The following is an 18,802-nucleotide window of genomic DNA, read 5'->3' as shown; positions in this document are numbered from 1 at the left end:
CCTCCGAGCATTGCACTCCTTCCAAACCCTCAGCACCAGGAAGACACAGGATCAGCCCAGCTCCAAAACCTGTGCTTCTTCCACTATGAGCAACTTCTAAAATCAACAAAACAGAATCATTTACCAGTGATAGCAATGGTATAAAAAATGCAGCTGCACTGTAACCACCACTGAAATAATCTTGTGCTCTCTGTTTCCAATAAGAAGAAAACCATGGACTTTAAAAAGGTATCACTTACACTCAAAACTCCAGCTTCCACTTTTATAATCCAGACTGTGGTCTGTGGACACACAAGGTCTACTAGATTGCAAGTATTTATAAGAGGAAAAAAACAGTGGGGGCACCTGGGTGGCTCGGTCGGTTAAGCTTCCAACTCTTGACTCTCAATATCAGCTTAGGTTGTGATCTTGTGGTTGTGGGATGGAGCCCCACCTAGGGCTCTGTGTTGAGTGTGGAGCCTGCTTGGGATTCTCTCTCTCTCTCTCTCTCTCTCTCTCTCTCTGCCCCTCCCACCATGTGCTCTGTCAACATAAATAAGTAAACTTTAAAAAAAGTGATTCTTCTTGCTACCCAATGTGTAACATTGCTAGCACAGTATGATTTATGTATTGTATTAGCACTACATATTTGTTGATTAAGGAAAAAAGGGGAGAGTAGGAAAAACCATATAATTAAAAGCTTCAATGCATTTTGCTTTATGTGTGAGGACTGTCTAGTATATCTAAAATGAATTATGTAAGTATATTTCATTAATGCTTTTAGAATATATTTTTGTCATTATTCCTCATCAATAAGTAAATCTATTTAAAATTTACTTTTTTGATGACTATGGGATATACTTTATTTTTTATGATTTTTTTTCTTTTTCAAATTTTTATTTAGATTATCATTAGTTAACATATAATGCAATATTGGTTTTGGGAGTAGACTTCAGTAATTCATCACTTACATACAACACCCAGGGCTCATCATAACAAGTGCCCTCCTCAATACCCATCACCATCTGGCCCATCTCCCACTCACCTCCCTCCATCTTCCCTCAGTTTTTTTCTCTGTCAATAAGAGTCTCCTATGGTTTGTTTCCCTCTCTTTTTTTCCTCCCTTCCATATGTTCATCTATTTTGTTTCTTAAATTCCACATATGAGTGATATCGTATGGTATTTGTCTTTCTGAAATTTACTTTCTTTGAAGTTTTGTCTTAGTTGCTCCTTAAATTGACTGTGACCTATATGTAGTTGGGGGCTGGAGTAAAGCAAAGAACAGTACACATATTAAAAACATAGACAATCTTATAACATGCTTAGCTCTCCACTTTATAATTAAGAAAGCTACTAATTGGGGGAGTGCCTTGGTGACTCAGTCAGTTACGTGTATGACTCTTGGTTTCGGCTCAGGTCATGATCTCACGGTTCATGAGTTTGAACCCCTAATTGGTTCTGCACTGACAGTGCAGAGCCTGCTTGGGTTTCTCTCTCCCTCTCTCTGCCTCTCTGTCACTTGCACTTTGTCTCTGTCTCTCTCTCAAATAAATAAATAAATAAACTTAAAAAAAAGCTACTAATGGAGTATTGAATAATACTTTATTAAATATTATGCAGAATATGCAAATATTATGCAAATTTGGATGTGCAAAGAATTAGAATTTTTCTTTAAATGTTTATTTTTGAGAGAGGGACAGAGTGTGAGTGGGGGAGGGGCACAGAGAGAGGGAGACACAGAATCTGAAGCAGGCTCCAGTCTCTGAGCTATCAGCACAGAGCCTGATGCAGGGCTCGAACTCACGTACCATAAGATCATGACCTGAGCCATAGTCGGATGCTCAACTGACTGAGCCGCCATAGTCGGATGCTCAACCGACTGAGCCACCCCAACAAAGAATTAGAATTTAAATTCTATATTGTTTTGTGAATAAAACCAGCTTATCTTTCTAACTTCCTATTAAGAGTTCTTCAAAAATTCCTAAGTAATTAAATGAATACATATCAGTGTTGTCTTTTCCATTATCTGAAACATGGAGTTTTCTTTTTTAGTTTACTATGTCTGAGTTACTATAGAGTTATATTTATTTGCTATAATAAAGTCTATTTTGTAAACAAGCCATAGGTCAAGAGATAATTGAATCTTTATACTGTTTTCCTCTTTCTTTAGGGAACAGTTTTTAGAGACTAGAAAAAGCTTCCCATTTTAGAATTTCTAAGTGACACACAGGGAAAAGATATTTCTCCAACTTGTAAATTCAAAATTTATTTTTGGCAACACAGCTTGCAGTTAAAAATTGAATCTCCCACATGAATCACTGAATCAAAAATGCAGTACCAAAGTCTGTACAGTGACTCCTGCATGCAGTGTATGCCATAGAGTCAGATCAGCTAATTATAGGCACAATAGTAAGTAATAATCAAGAAGCTATTATTTATGGAGTGTGTATTATGCATAAGACTACACAAGGCACTTAAAATACTGTATCACAACAATGTTATATGGTAGATACTAGTATCCCAACCTAAAACAGAAAACAAAATAGACAAGCAAGCAGAGAAACCAAAAAACAAAAGAAAAGAGTATGAGTTATAGAAAAGGTAATCAGCATTCACCCATGGTAACTGAGTTAATAAGTAGCAAAAACTGGGATTTGGAGTTAGTAAGTGTTACTCCAATGCTCATGTTGTCAAGAAACATGTATATGTCTTTAACTGAGTTTATCGCTATTATAATTTTATAAGAAGTTATATATGTAGGCTAGATTCAGAATTCTCTTTTTTGGTTACAAAATTGACATAATATTCCCAGAGTTCTATATGAAAATGAAATTAACAGTATACAGTTTAACAATACATAATTTTTCAAAGACAAATAATGTCAAGAGGGTACACATCTAAATACATGCGCACGCACACACACACACACACATACACACACAGAGTGCCCACCTACTTTCCATCTCACTTGCCTGAGATTCTTAATTTCAATCCTTTCGCTGTTAGTTGTGCTATTTTCTCTCTTATTTAATCGATGCCTTGCTATTATATGAGGATTTTAGTTCTTTTAAGTTTACTTATTTATTTTGAGAGAGACAGAGAGTGTGCAAGTGGGGGAGGGGCAGAGAAAGAGGGAGAATCTCAGAAGGCTCCACACTGTCAGCACAGAGCCCAATGCGGGGCTCAAACTCACAAACCTTGAGATCATGACCTGAGCCAAAATCAAGAGTCTGATGCTTAACCCAATGAGTCACCCAGGCACCCAGAGGATTTTAGCTTTTTTATTCTCTACTTTTCTCTCCCACCCATCCTTCCACTACAATTACCCCCAAATCACATTTAGTGTCACCATTATTATGGCTGTGTAGATCATTTCCACAACTGATCCAAGTAGTAATTTCCTATGATAGCATTTCCTTTTGTTGTACAGCTTTTTGTTTTTCCAGGATTTTATTAATTACTTGATACATTTATTTCCTTGCTTGTTTTTAAAACGGTGGTGTATCTTCGCAGCTGCTCCAACAGAGTAGTAAAATTGCATAATTTCAATTCAGTTATGGTCAGTGATCAAGCAGATAATTTATCATTCTTATTTTTATTTTCTTTAAATCATTCCTTTTTCCTCTTCCCTCCACGTCTCATCTGTACAAGCTTATTTGTAGGCCTGCTTCATTGTTTTAGCTGTAGTTGTGGGATTTACTTCTGCTATCATCTTGAAAATCCAGGACAGAAAAGTGATCAAGGTCCCTAAAGCAGAAGAGGCATAAAAACTAGAGCACAGATAATGATTAAAACTTTGAGAGAAGGCGAACACCTGTTGTAAAAGTAAAAGCTAGAAGTTAAGGATTCGTGCATATGGTTATTTCCAGGTGGTGATGAGGGAAAATCGGGAAATGAAGGACTATTCATTTAAGGACTTCTATTTCTTTTGGAAAAAAATGGAAGAAAATGTATCTGCTCTGTGCATGTGCGAGGACTGGCTCCAGATCCTGAAGGAGAGGACCAGAAGGGCTGCTTAGGAACATTGACCAAAGGAATTTGGATAGCAACATATGGAAACCACCACTACCAACTCAATTTTAGGCTCCTTACGCAAAGGAGCTCCCCACATTATCAGGAAACCGCCACAGGCCCATGAGGCTTGCTTCCGCAGCTGACTTTTCTTAATATCTTTTTTTAAAAAGTAGGTTATCCACCTACTAGTAAATGTTCATGTAAGCTGTTAGGAAGATAAAATCATCTCCGTATTATCTATGAATTAGGTGGTTTAAAAATTATAGTTGAGAATAATATTAATGCCATGGTTATTACATTCACACTGATAGCTGATTTTTCTATAGAGTTGTGTATTCTTTGAGTTTTCTAAATTCTTGGGGCACCTGGGTGGCTCAGTCAGTTATGCACCCAACTTCAGCTCAGGTCAAGATCTCACGATTCATGAGTTCAAGCCTCGCGTTGAGCTCTGTGCTGACAGCTCAGAGCCTGGAGCCTGCTTCTGATTCTGTGTCTCCCTCTCTCTCTGCCCCTCCCCCCTTGTGCTCTGTCTCTCTCTCAAAAATAAATAAAAACGTTAAAAAAATCTTTTTTTAATTGGAATATATGTAACAAGGAAAATGGTTAAGTTCCCAAGTCAATTGGTCATTTGTGAATATGACTCTAATTTACTTTTCTGGGCCCTCCTTTTTCTTACAAATGTTTATTCATTTTTGAGAGAGAGAGAGCGTGAGTGGGGGAGGAGCAGAGGAGGAGGGGACAGAGGATCCAAAGCGGGCTCTGTGCTGACAGCAGCAAGCCTGATGCGGGCTCAGACTCACTAACCTTGAGATCATGACCTGAGCTGAAGTCATACCCTCAACCTACTGAGCCACAGAGGCACCCCTGGCCTCCTATTTTAAACACTGGGTTACTCTTACTTATATATGTAGATGAGGATACTGGTGATATTGGTTATCCTTATTTGAAGATTGATTTGCAGTTTGGAATGGTAGCCACCATTTTACTGATTTTATGGTTTACAACTGTACCCATAATTGTACTTATCTCTACTGTATAATGAGCTAATTTATCTGCCACTTCTTTTCTAATGCCAGTTCTACAGTAGGCAGTTTCTTGTACTCCATTCTATTCTCAGAGAGAGGAACTTTTTGTTAACCCAAGATGTAAAAAGAATTCTGACAGGTAAATTGGGAAAATTCACATGAAATTTGGCATGCTTTCCATAAAAAGAAAGGAATGAATATTGCTTCAAGAAAACGGTAGCCTTTGTATCTTACTATTTTATTTAAATAACAAGACAATACAGTAAACTATGTGAAAATCTGATTTTAATTAATTTATTATTTTAATTGTAGGCCATGGCACAGAAGGAAGATATGGAAGAAAGAATCACAACCCTTGAGAAACGTTACCTCAGTGCTCAGAGAGAATCTACCTCCATACATGACATGAATGATAAATTAGAAAATGAGTTAGCAAATAAAGAGGCCATCCTACGACAGGTTGAGTATCTTATCTTGGTTTTGTTCTCGTCCATGTGTGCTCTCACCATTCTAACAAAATACGGAGTAAATAAAATACAGTATTTCTTGGCATTCAACTGTTCTCTAAAATTTAGAATGGAACTGACTCAACAGATGTGATTTCTAGCATGTAATTCACAAATATGTCTTAATAAAAATAAAAATAATTACTAATATTTACTTTGGGTCTAGACATGAATCAGACACTGCTAAGCAGTTAACAATTACCTCACTTAAATCTAACCACCACCTGTGAAGTAAGCACAATTATTATACCGAGGCATCAAGGTTCAGAGACATAAAAACTTTACCAATGTCACACATCTGGAAAACGCCAGTTCTTAATGGAAGCCCAAGTCTGTTTGGCTCCAGAGCAGAGTCTATTTGGCTCCAGAGCTCCATATTTGGACAAACTATGGCCCATGTGCCAAAACTATAACTGTTTTATAAATAAAGTTTTATTGAAACATAGCCATACTCATTTATTTAATCATTTTCTATGACTGTTTTTGTGCTACAACAGTAAAACTGAATAGTTGGAACAGAGACTAAATGATACACCAAATCTGAAATATTTATTATCTGGCCCTTCAGAGAAAAAAGTTCTGTTAACCCTATCTCTAGAGCTTGGGCTGTTAGTCATTGTGCTACATTTCATCTCTCACTCCAGTTAATACTATAATTTTCAATAATATGCTCTCATGGTACGTCTGAAACCTTAGCGTTGAGTTATACTGCACACGTCCACATTTATATTCACTAGTAACTTTTATTTCTTTTTGTTGCCATTGGTAAGAGCTTTTCTATTTTTTTAATGTGCTGAATTTTATTAAGGAATGTGAGTAAGTAACATATAAAAACATGAGTACAGTCATCTCTTTGCACAGTAAGTGTGGTTGATTTTAAATCTAAAATAATGGCAGAAACCCTAGTGTCTGGTGTTAGTTATCCTTACTGGGACTCTTTAAGTGTCTCTTTTTCCATCCCTGTTTCAGATGGAAGAGAAGAACAGGCAGTTACAAGAGCGTCTTGAGCTGGCTGAGCAAAAGTTGCAGCAGACTATGAGGAAAGCTGAGACCTTACCTGAAGTAGAGGCTGAACTGGCTCAGAGAATTGCAGCTCTGACAAAGGTATTGCCATAAAACAATTAGTCAGTCTAGATACACTCATAGAAAGGAGTAGTGATCCAAATGGAATCTATAGATTGTCTTTAGGTTTCATGAAATTTAAGTTTATTTCGTCTTTATTATACTGGTTTGTTGCTTAGATGAGTTTTTCATATTATAGATCTTATTTATGCTGACATGAATGATTTACATATGAATGTGATGATACCTTTGCCTGTGTAAACGTTAGCAAAAACAAAATTTTGTATCCTGATGGTTGATTTTCCATGATAATATTTGAACATTAGAATAATCACTGAATATAAACAAATAATGATGAAATTTAATATGTATATAGATAAGTTGCAATAACTTAATAGCCTTAACAGAAGTTGTTTGGTATTAAAAATGTAGGAAATATCATAAGCGGTTCCTTTCTGACTATATATGAAAACATTTGTTAGCAGTTGGAAGTTAGATTTGCAAAAGTCTAAATTCTAAAGTTACTAAATAGAAAGTGGTTTTAATAGTTACAGTTTCTTCTGAACCAATTAAATTCAATAATAATCTGAGGAATATTCAAAATTATCTGCTATGTTATGGCTGTCAAATTCTACAATTATACACATATTGTAAATTTTGCAACCATTATAATGTTAAAAATGACTTATCATTCACAGTGAAATGGAAAGGACAGTGCTTCAAAGTGCATATGTACAACAAAACTTCAGCTTTGCTCACTAAAGGCATGTTTTACTTTTAATATCAGTTCAAAAATGTACAAACATTTTAGATATTCATGCAATCATTGCTCAGTGCTACATTTTCCATGCACCTAATAAATGGGTAAGACAGATATATGAACTACAGGTTACAAATTCTGGCATTAGGACTTTCCAAAACAGTCAATACAGCAATACAAAAGTAGGCACACACACTTGCTTTCCCAAAAAAGTAAATAATTAAAGAGGAAAAGTAGACTGATGCCTATTGGTTAAAATAAGATAATTAGTCAGGTAGTGAAAAGACAAATATTTGCAAAGTAGAGCAGGGTTAGAAAGTTTTGGAATAATTGCTTGTCTACAGAGTATTGGAATAACCAGCTGAATAAAACATTAGTGTGATTAGGATAATGTCACAATCTGGATCCTTCTATAGTCATAGACATACCATAAACCCTTCTGGCAATTTTAGAAATGTGTGCTTTCTCAAAGAAAGATAAATTTATCATTTGATTTGAGAAATAATCTCTAAATTATATAAAAATGTGCAAATATAGTGGTAATATTCTATTTTTTCTTGCAAACACATTTAAAATTAATCAAATATGGATAAGGATGTGTGTGTGTGTGTGTGTGTGTGCACGTATATACACACACACACACACACACACACACTAAGGCTCTTCATTTGAAGAACATGAACTTATATAGAGTTATTGAACTGAACTATTTTCTGGAGCTTTAAGTGAGTGACTAAATAATAAAAATAATTTTGTAAAACTTTAGTGTAAAATAATCAATACTATCCTGAGTAAAATATGAGAAAGTCTGGAATCTCTTCCAAAATAATACAATTTAAAATTCACCAAATAATTGCTCCTAATTAACTTCTGATGGACTGAGGACAAAACATACTTTAAAATATAATACTTGACTTACGAGGCTTCAAAGTATATATCCGTAAGCATCCTTAATTTAGAATATAAAAAAATAACTTGAAATAGGTGTCTTATCTTTTTTCCCCTCATTTTTTCTCTGGGGCTCTTACTTGTTTTTGATACATACTTTCATTCATGTACCCAAAATAATTTCTTCAGTTTATATCTAACTAATAATATATTGCTAAAATTTCACTTCATCTGAATCCTTTTGATTTCCTCCTTTTTCAGTAGAGTTTCATCTTTCTTAAGAAGTGTTAAAAATGCTAGAGTTCACTGTGTTTCTCTTTTTTACTGCTTTCTCTTCAGGCTGACTTTATATCAACACCATTATTTCAACTACAGAGTTTCTAGATTATTGCCATATTTAATATACACTTGTCTAGAGAAGAGGTTTTATCCTCAGCACACTCCCTATGCTTGTAACATTTTTATAACTTTTGAAGATGCTCTTTCATTTGTTTTCCCAAGTTTTATGGCTACAATGATCTTGTACTTTTTCTTCTCCTCTGTTCAGACACTTTTAGGGACTATCACTAGAACCAGTTTTATTTATATGTTTTTATCACTTCCATATTTTCAGTATCTCACTGTTACTGATCATCATAATCTTTTTCTACTTCTTACTATTTTTGATACTAAAGTAAAAAGATTTCTGCTTAGCTTAAACCTAGGCTTCCCTCTCCTGTATTATGAATGGCATTGTAAATAATGTTTCAGGCATTTTATTTGGCCTATATATTTTTTTCTGCTTTTATTATCTGCTACCTATTGTTTTCTTCTCTTTGCCCCACCTGACTTTTATTTCTGACTTTTATTTCTTCCCCATTTCAAAATCTACTCATGTTTTTCTCAAAGCCATTTCTGCCTATAATTTCCTCTAAACTGTAGCTCATTTGAAATTTTCCTATGTCATATTAAAGAGTGAAATGAAGATAAGCCCTGTATCCCATCAAGGAGCACAAAAAATAGATTGTTTTTGTGTGACTTTTGTATTTACACTAAATACTTAAACTACAGTCTTCACAAGGCTAAGATGAACATAAATCAATACTATTGAAATTGATCCCAGTTTTTGTTTAGAAATGATGTCTGAATCTATTCTGTGGTTGATAAGATGTGTGTGTGTGTGTGTGTGTGTGTGTGTGTGTGTGTGTGTGTGTATAGATAGGTAAGGAAAGCTCATTTAAGGCTTTAGAAAGTCAGAAATATTGAGGAGTGGCTACAGATAAATGTTAACATTGGCTATAGCAAGTATACACAAAATTATCCAATAAAGACTTTGGGATCCCAATTTTATGATTTATTATGTTTACTTCTTTAATTAAAGTGCATATTCCCTCAGCAAGGACATAATTCGTATTGAATTCCATAAGGTATTTCATTCATTTTAGTACCAGTAAAACATATCAACAATAACAAAGTAATTTAAACTTGACAGAATTCTTGCTCAATCTTTAAGTGAATTTTTACAATGTTTAGTATGTTTTCAATAGTTAAGATGGAAAGAGGTAGAAGTTTTAAGGACCTTTGGGAAGACCTACTGGGCTTGTGTTTTTAAAGAGACAGCTTTGGAAATTGAAATGTTCATGCTTTGACTACCTTGAATCAGTCACCTGATTAATTTTTACACCACCAACTGCAAGTTAAAATGTACTTTTGAGAGATTACAGATATCTTAATGAATTTAGATGATATCATTTCAACAACATTTTGACCCATTTACTATATTCCTATTTGAATTCTAGGTTTTAAGTGTATTAGAAAACCATTTTGTGACATTTGGGAACTATGGTAGCTTTCTGTGTTTCTTCTGCTTGGAAATTTGGGGAGAGAAATTGGTTATTTGTTATTTCTTCATTATTTTCCCCATTTATGAAACAAGAATCTCAAAAGGAAAATCTTACAAATGTAAATATTGAGTTGTAATCTATATAAGTACACCAGTTAAATGTTAAATGTTTATTTTATAGATTAGTTGCAATTTGTTGCATAAAATAGTACATATGTGTGTGAGCCAATACATGAATAGGCTACTATTTCTTTTCAGGTACTGCATGACATATTTATATATAGTCCTATATTTGCATAAAGTAAGTTTCACTGTTTTAGAATAAACTTAGAGAATGTAATGGAATATGCTCTGGAGTTAAATCTTATAGATCTAACATAGAATAATTTTGATGTTATATATACTTGTAATTATGATCAAAATGTTAATTTAACTTTACATGTAATCTGTGCATAACATACTAATACAATTCAGCTATCAGCAATGTCACATGTGTTAACACTCTGTGTCTGTGATAACCTGACAGTCACCTCCAAGACATGTAACGAATCCTGGCACTGGGCAAATATTAGCTGACAAAGGCACCATGCTGCCTGTTCACTTTAGGGCGCTATTTTGTTTCCATGGCAACAAATCAATGTAGAAACAGTTTCTGAGTGGTTCCTAGTGTCATTCAGGAGATTTTGTAAATAAATATTCTTGTCCTCACAATATATTGTCACCTTGATAATTTGAGGACTTCTAATCGCTTTCATTTACAATGTCAAATTAAGACTACATCTGAGAATAGGTGCCAGGGTACTAGACCAGGTACTACACACTTGTATTCAGAGACCAGAAGTCAGTTTGTCAGCTCGTCACTGTTGCTGAGGAAACTCAACCCTGGAATTGGAGAATACCCATAATAATTAATCCTGTGGCTTAGTTTGTCTTGATGTCTACAGTGTTAGGTTTGTAATAAATTTTTTTCCAAATTTATTTCACCTGGGTCGTTGTCCTAGCATACACTTCAACGCTGAGACACACAGTTTGCATTATTTTTTAGTAATATGATAAACAAACCAAAATACAAAACATTTAACAATCTATCAGAGACATATTCTAGTGTTTGGTTTCCCATAATTCCAACTATTACATGACTCTTTCAGAGTTGCTTTAATTCATTCTGTAGTAGTCTTTCATCGCCAGCCGTCACTAACCTTCCATACCTTAGGTTGGTAGCTTTTTATTTGGGCGTATCATTGTTTTTCATTTATAGCCATTGACTGCATCGTGTTCACCAGATATCAGTGTAGTTCTTTCCATGTAAAATTCTGTCTATTAAAGTATTAAATTTGCTGTCACATTTTTCTTTTAAGCATTCTGTGCTATGTTCTGTTCAGTGTCAGTGTCTTTAGTTCTGATTTTTCAATTTTGTCCCTCTCCTTTTCCTTGACTTGTTAGTCTGATCCAACCTCTTCTACCTCATCTGATGATTATCAATATGTTATGGAAGCTAAACTACAAGAAATGATCTCCATACGTAGGAAGGTAGTCCTACTGGACTTTACTTTCTATTGCTAAATAGAATCCATCTAAGTTTTTCTTTTCATTTATAAAAATTATGTTATTTTTATTTATTGATAATCAACCATCTGTGCAGTTCAGTGCTTCAGGAGCTTAAGATTGGACAATGGCAGGTTTGTGTTCAAACCATGCACAGTCTGCATGTTACATTTGGCTGATTTCATTGCTCATAAATAAGTCCAATGTTTTGCTGATGCTTGGATGTAACAGGCCTTTGTAGCTGACACATTTCAAGCAATGCTGTTCAGCTGCCTGTTTAAAAAAAGTTTATTTTTTGAAAATTACATTTGCGGTTGGTAGTAGCTTGCTTTACATTTTATTTCAATTTATTTAGAGGTAAAGTGTTAATCAAATCTTACATGTCAGGTACATATTTCATATTTCTTAACAGGCTGAAGAGAGACATGGAAACATTGAAGAACGCATGAGACATCTAGAAGGTCAACTTGAAGAGAAAAATCAAGAACTTCAAAGAGTATGTATATTAAGAACCACTCCCCTCAATCATCAGTCTATGGGCATGTAAGAAATGAATGTCTTTCTTGAAGATAGGTTATATTTAAAATCTTATGAATATGCTCTGTGCATTTTAAAGGAAAAAAGAAAAGGTTCTGCCAATTTAATCACACCAGACATAAAATGGAATCCAATTTTAAACTAGAAAAATATAAAAACAAACCCAGTGCTTTTTAAATGATTGTTATGTCAAGTTTATTTATTTTTTCTTGAATATAAGGCTAGGCAAAGAGAGAAAATGAATGAGGAGCACAACAAAAGATTATCTGATACGGTGGACAGACTTCTGACTGAATCTAATGAACGCTTACAACTACATTTAAAGGAAAGAATGGCTGCCCTAGAGGAGAAGGTAAAATGACAGAAGAGTAGAATCACATGAATATTTATCAATGTTCTTAAGAGCATGGTTGTTTTATACCCTGCTGTAATTATTGTATTGGTCGGATGATCCATTTATTTTCCTTAAGTATATATGACATAGTCTTAGAAGTGAACGAGTAGTTTCTGTAAAAATGTGTAAGATAAATTTTTAAATGAGTAAAAGTGCTGCATGGTGTGTAAATCTTGCATATTCTCATGATCATATAGATAAATGTATTAAAATGTATTTTGTGGTGAAAATACTTAGTTATTCTTCACCTGGTGTGCAAAAAAAGAGCAGTGAGACAAAAATCGATTATTTTGGGGATGTCTTGCATTGAACTATTCACGTTTCAAGTAACTAAATCTACTGCTTCTCTAAAAGCCAAAATGAGTAACTGAATTTATATTACCAATAGAACTAATCCTACTACAGTTTAGGAACGCAATAATTTCAGCTGCATCATTTCCAAAAATTGCCTCTTTACAGTGTGCAATGTCATTCACAATGCTATGTATCTTGTTGATAGTTGGCAACTACCACACCAGCACGAGTTACATGAGCTGGTTGCCGATTTCAGAGCAGATACAAAGGTAGGGGCTAAAACCCAGGTGGACAAATCATTTTGGAAATTGAGAATGAATGCCAGTCACTACTTAAGCTAGACATTTTCCCCGACCCAGACAATAAACCAAAATAGAAAAAAATACTCCCCTGAAATTGTTAAAGTAGACTGGCTAACTTTCATTACAAAGTGATAACCTTCTTCCCATTCGACTCCAAATGCATGGCCACTTTACCAATCACTACACTCTTAGTTTAGTTTTACTAAAATTAAATTTGAAAAAATACATTTTTAAAAATCATGCTTTGTGGTAATATAAAAAAGCATAAAGCTTTTACGATAGTAATCACTTCATGACAAAATTTTAAAAATAATTTCTATGATGCAGCTTATTTCTACATGTCATGAGATGTAACAGTTTTGTAAATAGCTAAAATTTCATTTATATTGCTCTAATGATTTAACCTTTATTGGAAATTATTTATTCTGTATTTGAAATAGAAGGTCAGAAATTAAACTTTCCAGAAATAGGATCTGATAATTTATTTTTTTCCTCAGATGATAAAAATGAGTTCATCTGAATCCTTTATCTGTAATACCTTTGGCTAATATTGAGTTTACTACTCACATTTTCTCATTTTAAAAGTAACCTAATTATTTCAAATTTTAAAACACTGAGAAGAAGAAAATATAGCTTAGAAGATAATATTTATTCCATTTGCCAGTCCAAGTGTTACAAAATAACATTTCCCATTTAAATTATATATTTTTCTAAATGTTAAGGTATTATGCTTAAGGATTCTATTTAAATGTGGTTTCCATGGAAACCAAGAAATAGATGCACCAAGGAAGGAATCAAAGAGAAGGAATCAAAGAAGATTCTTGAGCAATAAAACATTAATCTACATATTCAATTATTTTCTCTTTAGTTAATTATTTTTCTTTCTTTTCTTTAGAATGTTTTAATTCAAGAATCAGAAACTTTCAGAAAGAATCTGGAAGAATCTTTACATGACAAGGTATAATGGAAACTTACATTTTACCCATTTTTCTATTTTAGACTGACAAATATGTTATTGTAAAATAAATTTGATAAGAAATAAATTTAGGATGCTACCTTTTTAAAACAATTTTAACTTTTGTATTATACATCCGGAAAAGTGTACATATCTAGAGAGCTTGATAAATTTTTGCAAACCAAACACACTGAAAATCAAGTCTTGTAGCCCCCTTCTTGTTCAAATACAATTACTACTCTTATCCTAAACGATAATCACTGTCTTATTTCTAAAAAAAAAAAAAATGCTTTTGACTTTTGGTGCTTTACACAAGTGGAGTAAACTAATTTGTATTTAGTTTGAGATATCATTTAAGCAGACATGTATTAAATATCATGCACAGTGATTGTGCTGAATTATGTTTGCTACATGATCCTGGTTCCAAAGTAGCTGAAAAATGTAATTGAGAGAGAACACACCTTTGACAAAGCAGCAAGTTGCAGAGGAACAGATGCCAAGTGTCGAAGGAGTGAAATATGTAGTAAGAGCTACAGGTAGGAGAGACTACCATATAGTGCTGCTATAAATAAGGCTTCAGGAAGGTGTCGCTTGACAAAGCTCTATGGAAAGGGAAGAATATGTTACAAGCCTTTCAAATACAGTGCATGTGGCATGATTGCCAGTGCTTTGTGTGAGGCAGGAGTGGTAGGGAGTTTCATTTCTTAAATAATGATGGGCATAACCTGGGGCACGTGGGTAGCTCAGTCAGTTAAGCGTCCGACTTGATTTCTGTTTAGGTCATGACCCCAGAGTTATGGGATCAAGCCCTGCATTGGGAGCAGGGCCTGCTTCAGATTCTCTTTCTCTCCCTGTGCCCCTCCCCCTGCTCTCTCTCTCTCTCTAAAATAAAATTTTCTTAATTTTTTAATAAATAATAGCATAACATTTGGCTGGAATCAGTTATTCCTGTTACAGGACATATTATATAAGAGGCAGTTAAGGACCAAATTATGAAATGTTAAAAGCTGTAATTGCTAATATATCTTCTCCTTCTTCATTAGCCTATATATTTTTTAAGTCTATTAGTTATTTTGAAAGGGAGAGAGCATGAGAGCAGGGGCGGGGCAGAGAAAGGACAGAGAGAATCCCAAGCAGGCTCCATGCCATCAGTACAGAGCCCGATGGAGGGCTCGATCCCAACAACTATGAGATCATGACTTGAGCCAAAATCAAGAGTCAGACACTTAACTGACTCAGCCACCCAGGTGCCCCACCTATAAATTTTTGTTAGCAATTTTGTCTGATTTCATTTTGTTTAGCACAGGAAAATAATGTAATATAAAATTATTGACTTAAAAAGTGACCTACAAATGTGTGTGGAACAAAAGAGAAGAGAGAGAGAGAAGAAGCAAGGGACAGAAGAGACGGAGGGAGAGGAGGGAATATCTGGGAACAGTATGGCATATGGAAAGTATTGGAAAAGATGAGAGAAGAAAGATTTAAAAAAAAGGAAAACTGTACATTTAGCTCCACTAAATTCTACGTATTATGATGTTAATTTAAAACTATGTGGCCCCACAGTCAGCGTATATATGATCTGAAAGATAGATCTCTCTGTGGCAATACAATATGGTCCCTAGAAGATAGCACCTAATTCTTTCTGAAGTAGTTTTAAAAAAAGTCTACAGAGTGGAGATGCCATTTCATCAGGCTCTTGAAGGCACAAAAGATCTTGCCAAATAGGCAAGGGTAGGGCAGAGGACAGAGCCTATGTGAGAGCACAGAGAAAACAAAGATGGTTGATTTGCTGATTTACCAGAAGTTTGCTGTGACTGGTATGTGTTTAAAGAACTAGGTTGTGCCCAGATTGTGGATTTTGGACTTGATCCTATTATGCAATGTTATGTTTTCCAAAGCTCTGTGTGCTCCTGGCAAGATCCCCAGAACCCACTCCCCCACCACCTACCCAAACCTTGTAGCTTCAACAATCTGCCTAAACAACTAACAGTACTAATCACTCCATGCTTTGCACCCTTGTTCACGCCAGTAACTAGAGGAAGCAAATCCCAGGTCATACCTCATTTCTGAATATCATCCCACACAGCTAAACATATTTCCTAATCTAACCACATCTCCTATAACTTCTGAAATTTCCACTCAGTTCTCTATAACTGACAGTCATTCATTAGCCAAATCTCCTGTGTACTCAACCTCTTCTCGTTGTTTCTCATCATGTTGATCTCTAAAATTTGAAATTCCTAGGACTGGTTTTGAATTTCTTCTCATGTTCACTCATTGAGTTGAGGCTCTTCTGATCTCATGGATTTAAAACCATCTATAAATTGAGCACCTCCAAATTTAGATCACCGACTGGGTCCTCTCTCCTGAGAGAGTTCATGTATTTAAGAGCCAACTCAATATCTCTGTTTGGACACTTGGGCAACTCAAATGTTCACAGGTTCAATCCCCCCACCCCCAAAACCAGCACCACCAACCTCAACCACCGCCAGCAGTAGTCCTCTCAGTAAATTACAACTTCTCCTCTTAGCCAGGTTAACCTTGGAGTTATTCTTGACCCCTTTATCTCACACTCCACATTCAGTCCAATAGCAAATTCAGTTAGTTCTGTCTTCAAGATACAACCCAAATCCATCCAGTCTCTTTCTAACACTGCTATTGTCCAAGCCACAATTTTCTTGCCTATGTTTTTGGAAAGACAGTAATAATTATCTTTCTTCCCTCCCTCCCAGTCTCATTCATCAGGAGTGATCATGTCACCATTTTGCTCAAAAATCCTCCAGTCATTTTCTACCTCACTCAGAGTAAAAACCAAAGACTTAAAAATGGTTGACAAGGCCTTTTAGGACTACCCTTCCCAAGCCCTGCAACCAAAACATTTCTAAGTCTATTCCCTACCTGTCTTTCTCTTTACTGTCCAACCCAGCCACAATGACCTCCTTGCCCTCTCCTTCAACAAATATACTCCTTCTCACTAGGGAGCATTTGTATCTGCTAAACCTTTTCCTAAGACATCCCTATTTTTTTTTTTAACTCCCTTCCTATCTTAAGGTTTTTGCTCAAATAGCACTTTATTGGAGAGATCTTCCATGCTTCTCTTATTTTCTTTTTCCTACCAACATCCTATAGACTCTGTTTATTGTCTTGTTTACTAGATTATAAATTATAGGAGGGCAGGGAATTTTTTATCTTACTACTTTATCTTAAGGCATAGCACAATAGAGGTGCCCTATGTGTGTGTGTGGAAATAACAAAGGGATTAATGAATGCAATAAAAAATCATTTAACATTTTAGGCAAATAATTTATTTGATCATATGTGTTTTTTTAAATGATACATCTAAAAGAGAAATGTGTAGGGAAGAGATTGAAGGGAGCACCGCCTCTGTGGAAGCTGGTGAAGTAATTCAGGAAAAAACTTAAAAAGGTGTCGAGTAGGATGATGTTAGTAAGAATAAAAAGGGCAGATAAGAGAAATATTGGGAAAGCCACATTAACAACAAAGTATGGTGAGAAATGAAGTATGAGTCAAGTAAAATGTCAAGCATTGGCTGCTGGGACAGGAAAAAAACAGTAAGAGGAAATCTAGAAGGACATATTTAAACTTTCACAACATTATAAAATGTTATAATCATGAAAACAAAATAAATCCTTACATATGCATTTAATTAAAGACTATTAGGTGACCCTTACATTGAAGATTTATGGACAGAAACTGGTAATGACAATCTGAGAAAATTTTCAGGTGTACAAATAATTCTACCAATATCAAGCTCACAGTTTTAACTTATATCACGTAATGACTCTTTTCCTCATCTTTTTTTTTGTTTAATCTTTATTTTGAGAGAGAGAGAACACAAGTGAGGGAGAGGCAGAGAGTGAGAGACAGAGACACAGAATCCAAAGTAGGCTTCAGGCTCTGAGCTATCAGGACAGAGCCCAATGTGAGGCTTCAACTCACGAGTCGTGAGATCATGACCTGAGCTGAAGTTGGATGCTTAACTGACTGAGCCACCCAGTTGCCCACTTTTCCTCATCTTTTTAATCCATTTTTCTTTCTCCTTCATCATGTGTATTACAACCCTTATAGAATAATCAGAGTCCTTTTCTTCATGAATAAGACCTTTTCTTTATTTTTTTAATCTGCTATGATTATGACTTTGCATTTTGAAGTGATGTATACATAGCTAGTCATGATCTTAGTATTCCTATATGTTTGCAAAAATTTAGGATTAATGGATGCAAGACAATGTAGATAATTTTTTTTTAGGGAAGTAAAATTTGTATTTTTTATTTTTAACCCCAACTAACTAATGGCAAACAAACTTTAGGAGTTTTTGACACATCTTTTCATCAGAAATGAACTAACTGATGACCATGAAAGTGATTGCCAAGAAATAAAGATCGAAAGAATCGATATTAGTTGTACTAGGAAATATGACCATTCATATATTGAGTTCAGTTCATTGATGGTGAAGTTTTAAGCATAGCATGTTATTCTGTGTTTATTTTTGTCTCAACAATCTAAAGTACTACTCTATAAAACATCTTCAAGGCACTAATGTTTAGATAACTTTCTATTGATTTGTGCTTTTCACATTTTCATTACAAGGGGAAAATGAGGCATATTTTGCTGTCATGTCTAATGACCTATAATAAAAATATATCCATCAGTTTTCCATTTTTAAAAAAACCACTAAGATTGATAGCTTGGTTTAT

General features: G+C 34.7%; 1 protein-coding gene across 15 annotated transcripts in view; it reads left to right on the top strand.

Moving 5' to 3' along the window:
- PPFIA2 (PTPRF interacting protein alpha 2) overlaps window positions 1-18,802 on the top strand; it is a 472,924-nt gene that overhangs the window by 352,142 nt on the left and 101,980 nt on the right. For 8 of the 15 annotated variants that reach the window (XM_053226540.1, XM_027071168.2, XM_027071167.2 and 5 more), the window contains 5 exons: window positions 5,332-5,478; window positions 6,495-6,629; window positions 12,015-12,098; window positions 12,360-12,491; window positions 14,025-14,087. In XM_053226540.1, coding sequence (XP_053082515.1) covers window positions 5,332-5,478; window positions 6,495-6,629; window positions 12,015-12,098; window positions 12,360-12,491; window positions 14,025-14,087 — 561 coding nt within the window. Of the gene's footprint in view, window positions 1-5,331; window positions 5,479-6,494; window positions 6,630-11,500; window positions 11,588-12,014; window positions 12,099-12,359; window positions 12,492-14,024; window positions 14,088-18,802 lie in introns of all 15 variants that reach the window. The other 7 variants (XM_053226534.1, XM_053226537.1, XM_053226538.1 and 4 more) reach the window with 1 other exon arrangement.

This window comes from Acinonyx jubatus, chromosome B4 (genome assembly GCF_027475565.1).
Source record: "Acinonyx jubatus isolate Ajub_Pintada_27869175 chromosome B4, VMU_Ajub_asm_v1.0, whole genome shotgun sequence".
Classification (NCBI taxonomy): domain Eukaryota; kingdom Metazoa; phylum Chordata; class Mammalia; order Carnivora; family Felidae; genus Acinonyx; species Acinonyx jubatus.
Note: the sequence above shows the minus strand (reverse complement) of the source record. Positions and strands in the feature narration are given on the sequence as shown.